The 14,771-nt window shown below is 35.7% G+C and overlaps 1 protein-coding gene across 3 annotated transcripts in view; it reads left to right on the forward strand.

Moving 5' to 3' along the window:
* Positions 1-14,771, forward strand: part of LOC145329468 (uncharacterized) — a 148,219-nt gene that overhangs the window by 65,569 nt on the left and 67,879 nt on the right. For 2 of the 3 annotated variants that reach the window (XM_080173633.1, XM_080173634.1), the window contains one exon: positions 1,163-1,212. The exons of the other annotated variant lie outside the window; for it this stretch is intronic. In XM_080173633.1, coding sequence (XP_080029759.1) covers positions 1,211-1,212 — 2 coding nt within the window. In that variant the 5' untranslated portion in view covers positions 1,163-1,210. The remainder of the gene's footprint in view (positions 1-1,162; positions 1,213-14,771) is intronic. 3 annotated transcript variants of the gene reach the window in all.

Below are 14,771 nucleotides of genomic sequence, written 5' to 3' on the forward strand. Positions count from 1 at the left end.
TGCATTATTTGAAATGTACTTATAGTTGAGTGGGTTAATTTGAAACAAGGATGACAACATACTTAAGCATCAAAGTAAAAGATGATCTTGATTTGTAGAGTAGCTTCACATGAGAGAAAGTATACATACAATTATTTCTAATAACTTAGGTTCATTTGCAAAATGTACAAATCTTAAAAATAATTCGACAACTAGTTCATTTTTTTGCATTTGAAATGCAACTTAAACTTTAACGCTGACAGAATCTTTGGAAAATCTGTAAGAATTTTTGCTACATAACTAAATGGGTTACTGCATAAATTATGTATACTCGACTGAATTATTAAAAGAAAAATGGTGTGTGTCAAAAATACTAAAAAATGATGACAACATTCATAAAACTTAAACCAGACGTTAAAACAACTTAATAAGAAGAATATTGATTTAAATTTGTTGCAAATTACTTAAATAAAGGGTACTATTTAGGGACATTTTAGGGCCTGATTGTAGAAATGCTTTGCATAAAGTATTGTATCATATTGTTGTGAGGATCATTGTTTTAAATTTTTATGAAAGAATGATTTTAAAAATAATCTATAAATAAATTTCTAGTTAAATATTTTTTTTTTATAAAATTGCGCAATTGTTTTCATTCTTAATTTTTTCTTTTTGAAATAAAATTTAAGTAATGCATATCTAGCGAAGTCACTCTATAATTCTTTTTATCTATACGTACCTCTTGCGTAATTGCGATTTAGATTTTTTGTAAAGATTACACTGTCTAATATAATCTCTATTCACTTTGTAGGTTGATCTGTCAGTAATGCCAAGGGGACTTTAAATTTTTGTTGGAATGTAATATGGGAGACAAAAGAATGTTTTTTGTTTGTTGTTATTTCAGTATATCAATTTATATGTTTGCTTTGTCATGTTTCTTAGTAGGTGTTAAATGTTAAATATAAATGTATTAATTTAAAATCTTACAACAGATTACTTTAATAGAGTGAAACTTGTAGCTGGAAAAAAAAAGTTTTCCTATCCATCCCTTTACCCCATCCCCTCCCCTCATACTGGATGAAAGAATTGGCCAATAAATTGTAGCAATATATATTTCACGGAAATTTTCCCCTGTCATAATATTCACGTATATTCTGAATCCATTTAATTCATAATTCTTTTTTAGGTGTTAGATTTCGGGTTTACACCAGAAGACCCCAACAAATCAGAAAAAATGTAAGTAAATATTTTCCAGTATAATATCTCTATAATCAAGTATGTCCATAAACAGTATCTTATGATTGATCAGTTTGGCAAAAAGTTTACATACAATTTTTTGTAGACTGCTTATTAAATTTTGCCACTCAGTCATGTGATAATACAATTTTCTTTTGAATTTGAGCTTTGCTTTTGTGGATGTTGTCATCCTTATTATTGAAGCATTTTTAATGCACGTACATCTAGTAATTATATAATTATAAATTTACAATGTTATTTACATAGAAAACATTATTAAACGTGGTAATAGTTTTATGTAAATCCTCTAATTGAAGATTGGTACACAAAAAAACCACTCCACCTACCTTTTTTTTATTTCAACATTGGAAAACTTGTTGCTAGCTTAAATATTTTTAGAATTGCATAGTTTTTAATGAAGTATAACCTCAATGATAAGAAACAAACTTAAGATTATTGATGGAAAAGTTATGACACTGCTATGTTAAACCAACCAATCAAGATTTAATGCAAGCACCTCAAGTTTTGAGTCCAATGAATTTGAGAAAAACGTTGAATTCCAGTATAAATTTGCAGTCTAATTTTCTCCTACCCTACTAATATAAGCTTTTCTATACTTAGGGTCGTTCCGTAAGTCCGTCCATGCCAGCGAACGTCCATCTATAATGGATAGCTCCTAGCGCTCATTTAGAATTGTCCTATTGATTTCAGACTTTGCATGATGATTTGTTTAAGGAGAGGTTCAAACCATTTTTATGGGTTTTACTCAGAGGGTCGAGGGTTTACTAGAAATTCTGAGAAATAATACAACAACATTTAGGTCTATATAAAATATACCAGCGGTTGCGCCTTTGCATTTAGGAGCTATACATTTAAAGGAGTAATAAAGGAAGAAGCCTAAATATAGAATAAAACCATCCCAAGGCTTAACTTGATAATTCCTTATCCTAAAACCATCTTAGAGCCTTGCTTAGTTTTGAGTTCAGTAGTTATTAAAATCTAAAGCTACGGAAAAAACTTTAGAACTTTTTATAATAGTTTTATATAACTTAAACCAAGAAAATATAATGTATTTTAGTACACAAGGATAACTATATGCAAATTAAAAGGAAAATGCGGAGATTGTAAACCAATTTTATGAGGAGGACGGGGTAAAAATTCAAGGTGGTGGGGGGGGGGGGGGGGTGACGGGTGTTAAGGACTTTTACTTCTATCTAAATATTATTTGTGTTGAAGGTTCTAAACCTTGCGATATTTTCAGACATGATTTATTTGTATATTTGGACTTTCAATACTTTAATTTTAATATATTCATGGATGGAGTGGACATTGGACTTTGAATTGCAATAGTACCCAAAGTTTTATAACTACGGTTTATAACCTACACCTACACGAGGAATAAATTTGTTTGAACACATATGATCTTTAAATTTCTTTGGATACCAGATATTTTTTTAGAATTTCGATTAATCTTCCATTAACATAACCCTGTTTCCATGATTTCATTTTAAACATTAGTAAACAGTGTAGAATTCAGGGAGGGAGATGAAAATGGCACTAAATTTTTCTACATTGTTTTATTCAAAATTTTTATAAGCAACCAAAGATAAAATGTTACTCTTGAGATTATACATAGAATTCTATTGCGTAAATTTGACTGACAAGAGGATAGTGTAGAAACAATCCGGCCATATCATTGGTTAGAATATGTACACATTTTGGTATGGAAAGGCAGTTATTTTTATGATCCTAGGACAAACGCAGGAGTCCCAAACGTCGGAGTGGACAAACGCAGGAGTGGACACTAACCTTACCTAACCTATTTTAAACTATAATTTAGGTTTTTTAAATGCCTAACTACTGCGGGGGGCTTATTTGTATATTCATATCTTAACCTAACCTAACCTGTATAGAAATACATACTTAAATTGATATTTTAACACTCCTGCGTTTGTCCACTCTGACGTTTGGGACTCCTACGTTTGTCCTGGTACCATTTTTATTTTAAAATATTAGTAGATAGAATTTTCTTTTCTTAATCTTGAGATAGCAAGTAACTATTGAACAGATTACGTTCTCTATTTAAGGAAACTTCACGGAGGTCTCGGAATGTTTTTAGATTTAAGTCTAAGGGAGGGTTTCAGGCTATTCAAGTTGTACGGATTATTGTGTCTGACAACCTATGTAGCATAATAAATTCAATCTATCCTCCAATGTGAAATCCCTGTCTTCCTGCCAGGACTATAATTCCATATGGGCCTCCTTTGTCCTTTGTTAACAGAAACTTTTCAACCAGTGAAATTGTGTGTTTCAATAAAAGACAGATATTCTGAAATTTCAATATTTTTTCTTAGAGAAGCGAAGCTACTCTATAATTTACTTTGTCTATCTGTGCATCCGTCCGCCAGTCCGTAACGCTATGGGGGGATACGATTTTTCCGAAAGTATTTTTTTTCTGAAGGTACCTCTTTACTAAAGAATTTTTTCTTTTGAGGGGGGGGTATTTTTTATTTTTATTAGGAAGGGGGGTATTTTTCATTTTTTGGGGGGGTTGGGGGTGTCCCACCCCCCAAGAAAAAGTTATTAACCTTCCCGGGACCTATGAGAAACTACCCTGTAAAGGAGAACCCGATCGGTTCAGCGGTTAGCGAGATCCTTCGCTACAAACATACAGACAGACAAACAAACAGACAGACAAACAAACAGACAGACAAACAAACAGACAGACAAACAAACAGACAGACAAACAAACAGACAGACAAACAAACAGACAGACAAACAAACAGACAGACAAACAAACAGACAGACAGACATCGTTCTACTTTGTATTATAGATGTAAATATAATGTGAGAGAATTCTAAATAATTATTGCTTGAATAAAATTACTGTATTACTGTACCCTTCCATGGGTTTTAATTGTTTGTATGAGGGTTTAAACAATTCCTTCTTAAAAGGAATTTAGAAATGATGTCTTTTTAACAAATTAATTGTGTATTTTGTAAAGCATAGCATTTCTATAATTTAGGTAGATAGATCTTATAATCAATTTAGGCATGTTAGAATCGTTTTATCAATTTCAAACCGGGCCATATGGTTCCTGTAATAGTTAAGTATGATATAGGAAGCATAGCAACTCTACTCTATGACCGTTACCAGAAAGTCGGTACGTCAATATAAACCATGTTGATCAGTGCTACTGATTTTAAAAATCCTTGTAGTACAACCTAACAAATTGGAGAAAAAAATATTTTTTTGCTATAGGTTTATCACTGTACTCTTCACTAGAGCCCAGAGCTCTTAAAATATAAGAGAATGGACGATAAATTGATAAACATCCCCTTTGATGACAAACATATTTAATTATCCTTTCTTTAGATATAAATTATTGGTTGAAAAGTTTGATAACTGCCTGTCTTTAACGATCTAATCAAAATTTTATTTTAGTATCCAAAGTTTTTGGGCAAACGAATAAGATAACGTGTTTTAAAAACTTTGGATAAAAATAGTGTAATTTACAGTCCAATGTCTCCTCCCTCCTTGCTAGAACCAGAGTGAAATGTAAGTATGCGCTCATTTTCGCAAATATATTCCTAGTATAAAAAGTAATAAGCTTTTTTGTCTGTAGCAAAAGGTCTCATTAATCGCTTAACCGATATGGTTCTCCTTTTACAGTAAAGCTTCTTATATATATCCAGGGATGGTTTTAGGATATTTTATCTTTATAACTAAGTATGGGAAAGGTGTAGGCTATTTCTATGCCCCTCCATATCTTTTCTCGAGTATAGAGTTCCTAGATGCTTGGGGCGCAGTCGCTAATATTTTTTGTAAAAGAACAACCCGCCCCTTCGTATTTGCTTCACTCCCACAATCAAACATATTTCTGCACGTCCGTCTGTCTGTGAAATGTGGGAAATGTTAATTTTTTCTCAGCTGCTATCCAAGTTAGATAGCTGAGCCAGTGCAGTGGTGCCTACTGATGTGATGATATGCAGAAGTGTACGCACACCTCAATGTGTGTTTGTGTGACATGAAAGGAATAATTTAGTTTGTAAATACCAGGGAGGGAGGGGACATTGGATCGTAAATTTCACTAGTTCCCAAAGAATTTGGGTACTTTCATTGAATTTTATCCGAGTCCTAACTTTTAAACCAATAATTGAAGCTTTACAAAGTGTATAAAAAATCAGTCAGGTGACGTCATAAAAATGAGGGATGAGAGAAGAAATGGAAAAGAAAACCCCTAAAAAATAAATGGATAGTTACCCATTTATATGACGTCACATGGCTGATTTTTTTAGACACTTTGTAAAGCTTCCAATATTTTTAATCTACAGAAGATAATGTATTATCATTGAAGATGTATGTGAATCTATCGTACATTGTCTTATCCCTTAAGATCCCGGGTAAATACAAATTATACAACTACTTACTTAGAATATATACATAGTATTATATTTTACAGTATGGCTTCGAATCCGGTGGATAGGAACCGGTTCTCATCAATACGAAAAAACTATGTCTAGCCTTCGGCTCCTCGGGGCTAAAAAAACTAGTTTTAATCTTATAATTGTACATTCTATATCCGCGGAAAGCCGTTTATAATACGATGCGAGAAATAACTTTTACAGTATGGCTTCGAAACCGGTTAATGTCCAATGGATTAGAACTGGTTCTTAGCCATACTGAAAAATCCAGCATCGTATCGCATTAATGCCAATTATTTGAATAATAAAACATAATATAACTGGAATTTATATCATAATTATTCATTTTATTGTTATAGAAAAAGTTTAAATTTTGGCAGCTGTGGACACGGTTTACTCTTTATTTAGTTCAACCTATATCTTGCCGCGCAGAAGTTGGCAACCTATTACATGTTAACAACCCTGGCTCCTTTGCTTTCAGTTATCCTTGGTTGTTCTTTATTTTGCGTGCCCTGTATACGCTGCGCATGTGCTTATATACGTATATGATTTCTTTTATTTTAAATAAAATTATAAAAATACCCAAAGTTTTAAAGCCAATTGATAAAATATGTGATCAAAAAACTTTGAGGACTAATGTAATTAACGGGCCAATTTCCTCTATCTTCTTGATATTTATAGGTTTGCTGTGCATGTATATAAAGTCTTGTTCATCTATTGTTTGGGCGTTTTTCCTCAAATTGCCTTGTTGAGCATTGAACCCCTCTGATCCTACTTGCACCCTTACTTTAAAACAAAATTGATAATAAGGAGGGTTTTCTTTGGTTTATTAGCTTCTTTAGATCAGGTTAGGTAAGATTATATTTAGTACTGAGTAGCCCCGCAGGGTGGGGGAGGGGATCAGGGCTCAACAGAAACTTAGTGGGAAAGTAACATTGTTTGTTTTGTATTGATATTCTGTGTGAGGAGACCTATTAAATATTATATTCAGGGATCTTAAGGGATAAGACAATAGACAATAAATTCATTTATATATATTTCAAAAGACGATAAATAAAATAACCCCTTCTGTAGATTAGAATTATTGATTAAAAAGTTCAAACACTTCTAGTTTGGAGCTAATTAATCAAATTTAATAAAAGTACCCAAATTTTATGTGCAATACAAAAAAAATAATGTGGAACTAAAACTTTGGAAATAAATTTAACTTGCAGTCTGATGCCCCCTCCCTCCCTCCCTGATTGTAATTCAATAAAGAACATGCCTTCTATTGATAAGTAAGTATACCTCCTTATCATCGACTACATGAAAGATATGCAAAAGATATTCTCTATTTCAATAATTTAGTGCTTATATTGATTCATTTCCTTATACACAAATCTTCTGGTTCTTAACACTTATCAATAAAATAGTTGCTTCGACTTTTTTTAAGGGGGTGGATCAATCCCACTTTTTAAAAGCGAAGCTTTTCTATAATTAGGGTCGGTCCGTCCGTACGTACGTCTGTCCGTAACGGATAGCTTTTTTCATTAATTTAGGCATGTTAGAATTGTCCTATCGATTTCAAATTTTGCATGGTGATTCCTTTAGTAGTTAGGTACGATTTAGAAAGCGTAGCAACTCTATAATCATTACCAAAATGTCCGTACGTCCATTTTAAACATGTTGATTTTTTTACTTTTTTAACAACAAATTTTTATGTGAACTAATCATCTGATTGATCTGATTTTTGGTATATTGATTCCTGGGACAACAAAGTATAATGTAATAAGCGAAGCAACTCTATAATTAAGTCCTTAAAATGTAAGTATGTCCATAAACATTATCCAGTATCAAGCAGTTTTTTAACAAATTTACTTACAATTTTGCTTTGACCCTTATGAATTTATATTATGATTATTCAGTTCTGACACTATTCAAGTGTTAATGTCCGTTTGTCCTACCGTTTCAGTGCTTCGCTTTTATGGATGTTGTCATCCTTGTTTAAATATAGGCATGTGGGTTTATTTTACATTTGAGGGTGTAGGTTCATGTTTTATCATGCAAAGTTTACCTTTCATCCTCCTCATGAATTAAGAACATACCCACCCATTAAGCTTTGTTTAGAAATATAACCTTATTAGCCAAATAGTTTCTAAGATTTACTTAATGTACATTATTTGAAAGACCATTCTGTTACAGATTAGTTTGTTCTTGTTTTTGTGAGACAACTTGAACATTTTTATTCAAATTACATTTGGATAAAGGGATAAGTCAATGTATGATAAATTAACCTTCTTCCTAATTATTAGTGTGAAAAATCTAAACCTGAATATGAAGCTTTATGACATTGGGATCTTAAAGGATAAGAAAATAAATGATAAATTAATATATAGAGTATAATTATTAGTTAAAAAATATGAACACCACTAGTTTTAACCAACCAATCAAAATTCAATAATTTTACCCAAAAAGTATATTTGTATTATCAATAATTTATGTTACTCCATTGAGCTATCCCAATAGCCCTGCGAGCCCTGAAGACATTACCTTAATGAAGTTGAGTTTATAATTAAAAACACTTAAATGGCACATAACATTTGCATATCTGTCATTTCATCTTAATGGAATATAAAAAGGTTAAACAATAACACACAAAAATAATCATAGAGTAGAAAGTGTAGATGAACAATCCCTTAATTCAAATTGGACCAGTGGGAACACATTTTTTTTTCCGTTGTATTAGTCATATAGAAACCAATCAATTTTGTAAATAAAGATTTTTTTTTATATTTTACTTTTTGCTTCCAATAATAGGTTAGCTAATTCGGATAAATTACATAGGATAAAGAAGTTGATTTGGCCCTAGAAGTGAAGAGAAAATAATCCCTCTTCTTTTTTAAAAACTTTTGAAGAAGAAAATAAACGAAGAGCGATCCCTCTTTTTTTATTTTGAAATTTTATCTTCTTCTAACTTAGTTTTTTTTTTAATTTGGTTCAGCGGTTACCGAGATCGTAAGCTTCAGATGGACAGACATATATCCTTTTATTTTGTAGTACTTTACTAATAATTATAGATATGCCCTATTGTGGTCTGTAATAGTATTTCCAGTGTGTTTTAATATCTAATATCTGTTGGATTAGAACCGGTTCTTAGTCATACTGAAAAATCATTTATTGCATCGTATTACAGACAATTTCCCATGAATATTAATATAAAAATCATAGAGCTAACAAAACTAGTTTAAATTTTTTTATTTTTAAATATCCGCGAAAAGCTGTCTACAATTTGATAGGATAAATAGCTATTATTTTTTTTATTTGGAACTTTCTAGATAAATTTCTTATTTAAATCTTTATTCCTGTTTGGTGTATGAAATGTTTGTTTTAATAATGAAATCCATAAAAATAACAATAAACATAAAGACAAATCTTTGATAATATTCCTCAAACTTTTAGTAGACCATAACCAACCACTTTTTAAACTTTTTAGTAGAGACTAAGTAGAGATCTTAATGGACAATATAATGAAGAATCGACAGTAATGATAACAAAATTTCTTTAAATTATTGGTTATACAAGATTTACAAAAGTATCCAAAATGTTGAAACTAACGAATGGGGCAGCGTGTTTAAACTTCTGGTAGCCGAATGTTCCATCCCTGCCTGAGTAAAAAGGGTTTTCAACTAGGCCTACATTTTCACAAATTATAAGTAAGGAGGGTGGGTCCACAACAAAATAAGATGGATATTATCATTGCCTAGGCCGATGAAACTATTTGATATCTCTTGCTGTGAAATTAGAGCCTTGCTTTTCTAGGCATCATTAGAACTTTCAAAGACTAGGCCCTGTGTATGCTTACGAGTTTTTTGGTGTCGAAACTACTTCATTTTACAAAATGTCCGTAAAAATGCGGATTTCTCATATGATATAAACAATAGGGGTCTGAAATTTCTTGTTGATATTCTATTAAGCACCGATTCTTAATTTTGCCACGGGTTTCAAAGAGGTTATTATGTTGTGAGTTTATTCTTGGCTTTCAGAGAGTTGTGTTTGGATATGAGTTTCAACTCGGATTTCTAGATTTTTATGTATGTAAGGTAAAAGTTCAAACCGGGTTAACAGAGCTTGGTGCATAGTAATAGTAATAGTTGAATGGAGGTCTATAGTAAGTTCAAATTCAGTTTAAAAAGTGTGTGTATAGTATTGTTCAAACTCAATTTTAAATAAGGGGTATATGGTTAGAGTTAAATCTAGGATTTTAGAGAGATGTGAATTTTAAGTTTTCTAGTAAGTTAAAACTTGGTTTATAGAAAGGTGTGTATAGTGAGATTTCATTGTTTAAACTCAATTCTTAAAAAAGGGGTATATGGTTAGAGTTGATTCTCGGGTTTCAGAGAGATGTGTGTGTGGTGTATAATAACAATTATTATAATGTTATTGTTATGGGTAAACTATAAAACTCATCATTATTTGCATCCCAGCCTTATATCAGAGATACAGACACAAGAACTTAGTTCAACATGGACAAGTATGTCAATAAGTAGCGCAGCAATAAAACAAACAGTTTAGAGTGTGAATGAGAATGACACAAGGATGACAACATCCATAAGTAGCGAAGCACAAAAAAATATGGATTGACAAACAGACCAAGTACATAAAGCAAATGTTCCAAAAATCAGATGAATAAGATAATTATACAAAACAATATTGTTGTCTGAAAAGTTAATAATTATAATGTTTTAAATTATAATTTAACTCTAACCTAATTGTTACAGGAATCATCATCCAAAGTTTGAAATCGATAAGACAATTCTAACATGCTTCAATTAACGCTTTCGGTACCAGTGTAATTTACCGTCAAAAGTCCACTCCCTCCCCGTTCAATATAGACTTTTATAACTTTTTGTTTTGGGGGAAAGAGTTGGAATTTTGTGAATAGATTATTTTATCTTTAATTAACCCATCCAATGATCGCCTTTCTGCAGTAGTACTAATTAGACAGGGAGGGAGGGGACAATGATCTTTAAATTATACTAGCTCTCAAAATTTTAAAAAGTACTCTAATTTGTTGTATTATTGGGGATGTATTACAATTAACATCCATTGTCTTATCCCTTAAGATCACTGGCTAATTAGATCTTTCTCAAATAAACATTATTATTTATTATCAAGGGTTTACAACCAGAGAATCATTGGAACATAAATTCAGAAATAAATCATCAAAATTTAGTATTCCAGTATAGCTTTGAAACAGGTTAATATCAGCTGGATTAGAACCGTTTCTAAGCAATAATAAAAAAACATGTATCTTATCGTATTATAGACAATTTTCTACGAATAATAAATCAAAATTATGATAATTATACCAGTTTTGTAAGCCCGGTCAATAGAAAAAAACGAGATACATATGTAATATCTTTTTTTTTAAATTAGCACACATTATTTCCATAATTAGCGCAACAGCCACTAGTAAAAGCAATTTTGTATTTTAATTCTTTTTATTCTTAAATTTATAAATTCGGCAATTTTTAAGACAACGCAACTTGCTTTAAAGATGCAATCATATACATAGGTTGAAAAAAAATTATGCCAACTCTTTAAGCCAACAGTATAATTGATTTTAAAAACTGCTCCCCCCCCCCCTTATTTCTAAATTTATTACAATAAAATTTCGTCTAACATAACGATGCCTTAATTAACCATCAGAGTTATCTGTTACGGACTTACAGACCTACCTTAATTATATAGAGGTTTTGCTTTTAAAAATATATCATGAAAAAAAAACAAATAATCAATCAACTATCAATGATAATAAAACAAGGAGCACAACATTCACAAAAGCATAGTTAAAGAATAACATGTTTTAAATAGACGTACGGACATTCTGGTCACGTTTTTAGAGTGGCATTGCTTTCTAAATTGTATCTAACTGGTAAAGGATTCATTAGAACCTAGTAAAAGTGTCTGACACTGATTATGACGTAAAACAAATTTTACCATCGGTCAATTACAGTGTATCACTGTATACTGGCCTCTCATTGCCTATTTATTTTACGTCATAATCAGAGTCAGACACTTTTACTAGGTTCATTCATTATGCAGAGTTTGAAATCAATAGGGCAATTCTAACATGCCTAAATTTAAATGAGAGGTATCCGATACATTTGGAGGTAGAATTATATTGAATAGCTTTGCTTTAATAAATATTTTTTCCTATTTAATGAATATGAATAACCAACATCAGAAAAACATTAATTCATACATTAATAACAAATAAGTGTATATTACATTTAACAAATAATATGTTTTTTTTGGGCATTTTTTCATAATTGAGGTTGTACATAAATTTATCACCCATTGTCTTATCCCTTGAGATCTCTAATTATAATTTATAATTCCCACATCTTTATTTGTAAATGTGGTATCCGCCGAGGATAAATGGCAGACACCAGAGTTCAATTGGATTACGGCAGTGTGACAGACGTGGACACCTTACTATAGAGAAGCTACGCTTCTCTAGCATTCACCAAATAATAATCAACATCTATTTCAGTTGTCACTTTATTGCAGGTCTAAAGGGTACTAAAGCTATATACAACAAACAATAACTACACAGATAGGAATAAATAATCATAACATAAAAGCATTATAATACATATACAATAGTCAGTTTGGGCAATAATGATCCCCCATCCCTGGAAAGGGTGGGGGGAATTAACAATACAGTTAACCATAATAAACTTGGCAGATTCAATCATTAATTTTAGGCATAGGGAGGGGGTCGTCAGACCCCTTCCCCAGGACTCGGGGGAGGGCCATTGACCCTCCACCGAACCCCGGTCAGGGGTGCCATAGGCATGGCTCACGGTTGCCGAATACCACAACTCTCCCCTCGGAAGGCTGGGAGAGGGTTTCCCTACCAGACTTCCGACAGTGGTTGAGGCCTTTGGTCCGCTCCTTAGGGCTAAGATATATACAAACGATAATGATTCAATGGAATCCTAGTGGTGAGTGTTTCTCAGGGTTGATGGGCTCCCAACGTGGGATAGAAGGCAGAGGCTGGCTTTGGTTGGACACGTTGTTCAGCGCCGGCAGGTGTCAGGTTGGCGGGTGGCACAGTTGTTGCTGGGACAGTCAGCAGTGGGGCATGCTGGTTGTTGTTGGCAGTGGCTGGGGCACTGGCTGCCAAGTTGACCGTCTGGGCGGCAGCCTGACCTCCCGAGGGGCCGCGGGGTCTTCCAGAGGGCGGTCCTGGCCTGCCTGGGCGGTCATGCCCGCTATCGGCTGATTGCATGGACACCATTTCCTCGGCTGCTTCCCGGCCGATGGGAATGGCATCCCAGTCTACTGAAAAGTCCCGGGACTTGGCATGGGTGAGCCGGGCTCTGGCCAAGGCCTTCCTGTACAAAGTTGGATGGTACAGGAACACTTGTGACATCGCATTCAGGGCTGCCCGTACACCTCCTTGTGCTGCTGCCAGAGAAATGATGGTCAGATCCCCCAGCAGTTTGAGGATTAACAACAGCAAGCACAGTATGGCTGCGCCATCTCCCCACTCGTGAATAGCTTGTCTGAACCCAGCCCAGACATCCAGGGCGGCCTCTCCTTCCTCCGCCAGTCGGTCGATGTTGTAGGACACTATCCCATGGTCACCTGTGGCCAAACAGCTACCTTGCTGAACGCATGAGCCATAGGACAGGCCGGTCAGCATGGCGCTTTTATATGCTGGGAACGCCAGCAGTTGCTGCCAGTCGTTCAACTCAGCCTGCGAATACAAGCCCCCTGAACTGAAGTCATCCAAGGGTTCTGTCAGCAGCTGCTTAGGCGTATCCAGCGGGGGTGGCCTCTTCTTAGGAGCGGGGGTTAACTCTATCCAGCCTTCCTCCGCGTGCACAGTCAGGGGGTATGTGGAGGAGCAGGGAATCTTGGTGGCGTGGCCGCTATACACTCGTGTCACGGCGTCTACAAACCCTGTGGGCTCTACTGGCACTTTGTCCCAACACTCCTTGTGTTCACGGACAACATATTTGTTGCGTTGGCAGGTCAGCTGGAGCAGGACATCTCCCCTCAGCACCGAGAACGTGCTCCCCTGGACACGCACCGGGTGGGCCGGGTCTAGTTGCTGGAGCTTCCAGCAGTTGGCCGCTACTTCTTCTGCTGCTGTGCTTTTCATGCGTGTCTCCAGAGTAAATCCAATATAACCTGCATGTATCTGGGCCTGCAGGGGGACATCAACATCCCTGGCCGATACTCTGGGTAGCGCTGCCGCGGCTGGGTCAGCTGCCACGAACAATGCTGGGTGGTTGGTGGCATGGGCCTCAAAGTCGCAGTTCACTATTGAGGTGGGGTTGGTCATGTTGATGAAAAACTGGGCCTGATGGTCAACCAGGAACGCATCCATCACTAGGCTGGGCTGGAGGCTGCGGATCAGCCTCAAGGGGCAATCTCTCCCCAGGTGGTCCCACACGTAGGTTGCTTCCCCAGTGATGCAAGACAGCTCTGAATGGGGACACTCCAAGGTCATGTGGTCAGATTGGGACTCCACCTGTCCATCCTCTACTACGTAGGTCTCTTCCTTAACCAGCAGCCGTCGCTCCTGGAGCACTAATTCATTGCGGTACAGCTGGCCCTCGAAGTGGACGTCCTCCCCTTCACAACCCACCCCCTCGGGGCTGTTGACGAGGGCGCCCACCATATCGAGGGTGAAGAACAGGGGATGGTTCAGTTGGAACGTCAGTGGCTGGGTCTTGCCTGGCAGCGTGTAGACTCGGTTCCTGGCCAGGTCTCGGCACGTTTCTGGATCTATCTTGGTTGGCCTCATGAGGGTGGGGACCGAGGTCACTTTGAGGTGACCCCATACCCCACACCTAAATGTCCACTGGGACACAGTGAGCTGGCAACTGTATCCTGTTGTTTCCCTCACCTTGACTTGCTGCAGGACGTGTACTTCATGGCCCAGGGGCACCTCCTGGTGTAGAGGTTCCGTGTTGCACATCTTTTCTTTATTGTAGGCTGTGACGTGGGTGGGGTTGGCGCAGTCCCATCCCACCAGGACGTAGCTGGTTGTAGGCCACACGGCTGCCAGCAGGAGGCCCCACAGGACCATCCACCAGTGGGAGAAGCTTCCAGGCAGCCATCTACCTCGCACACGC

This window comes from Acartia tonsa, chromosome 10, assembly GCF_053477335.1.
Source record: "Acartia tonsa isolate MP-2025a chromosome 10, ASM5347733v1, whole genome shotgun sequence".
Taxonomy (NCBI): Eukaryota; Metazoa; Arthropoda; class Copepoda; order Calanoida; family Acartiidae; genus Acartia; species Acartia tonsa.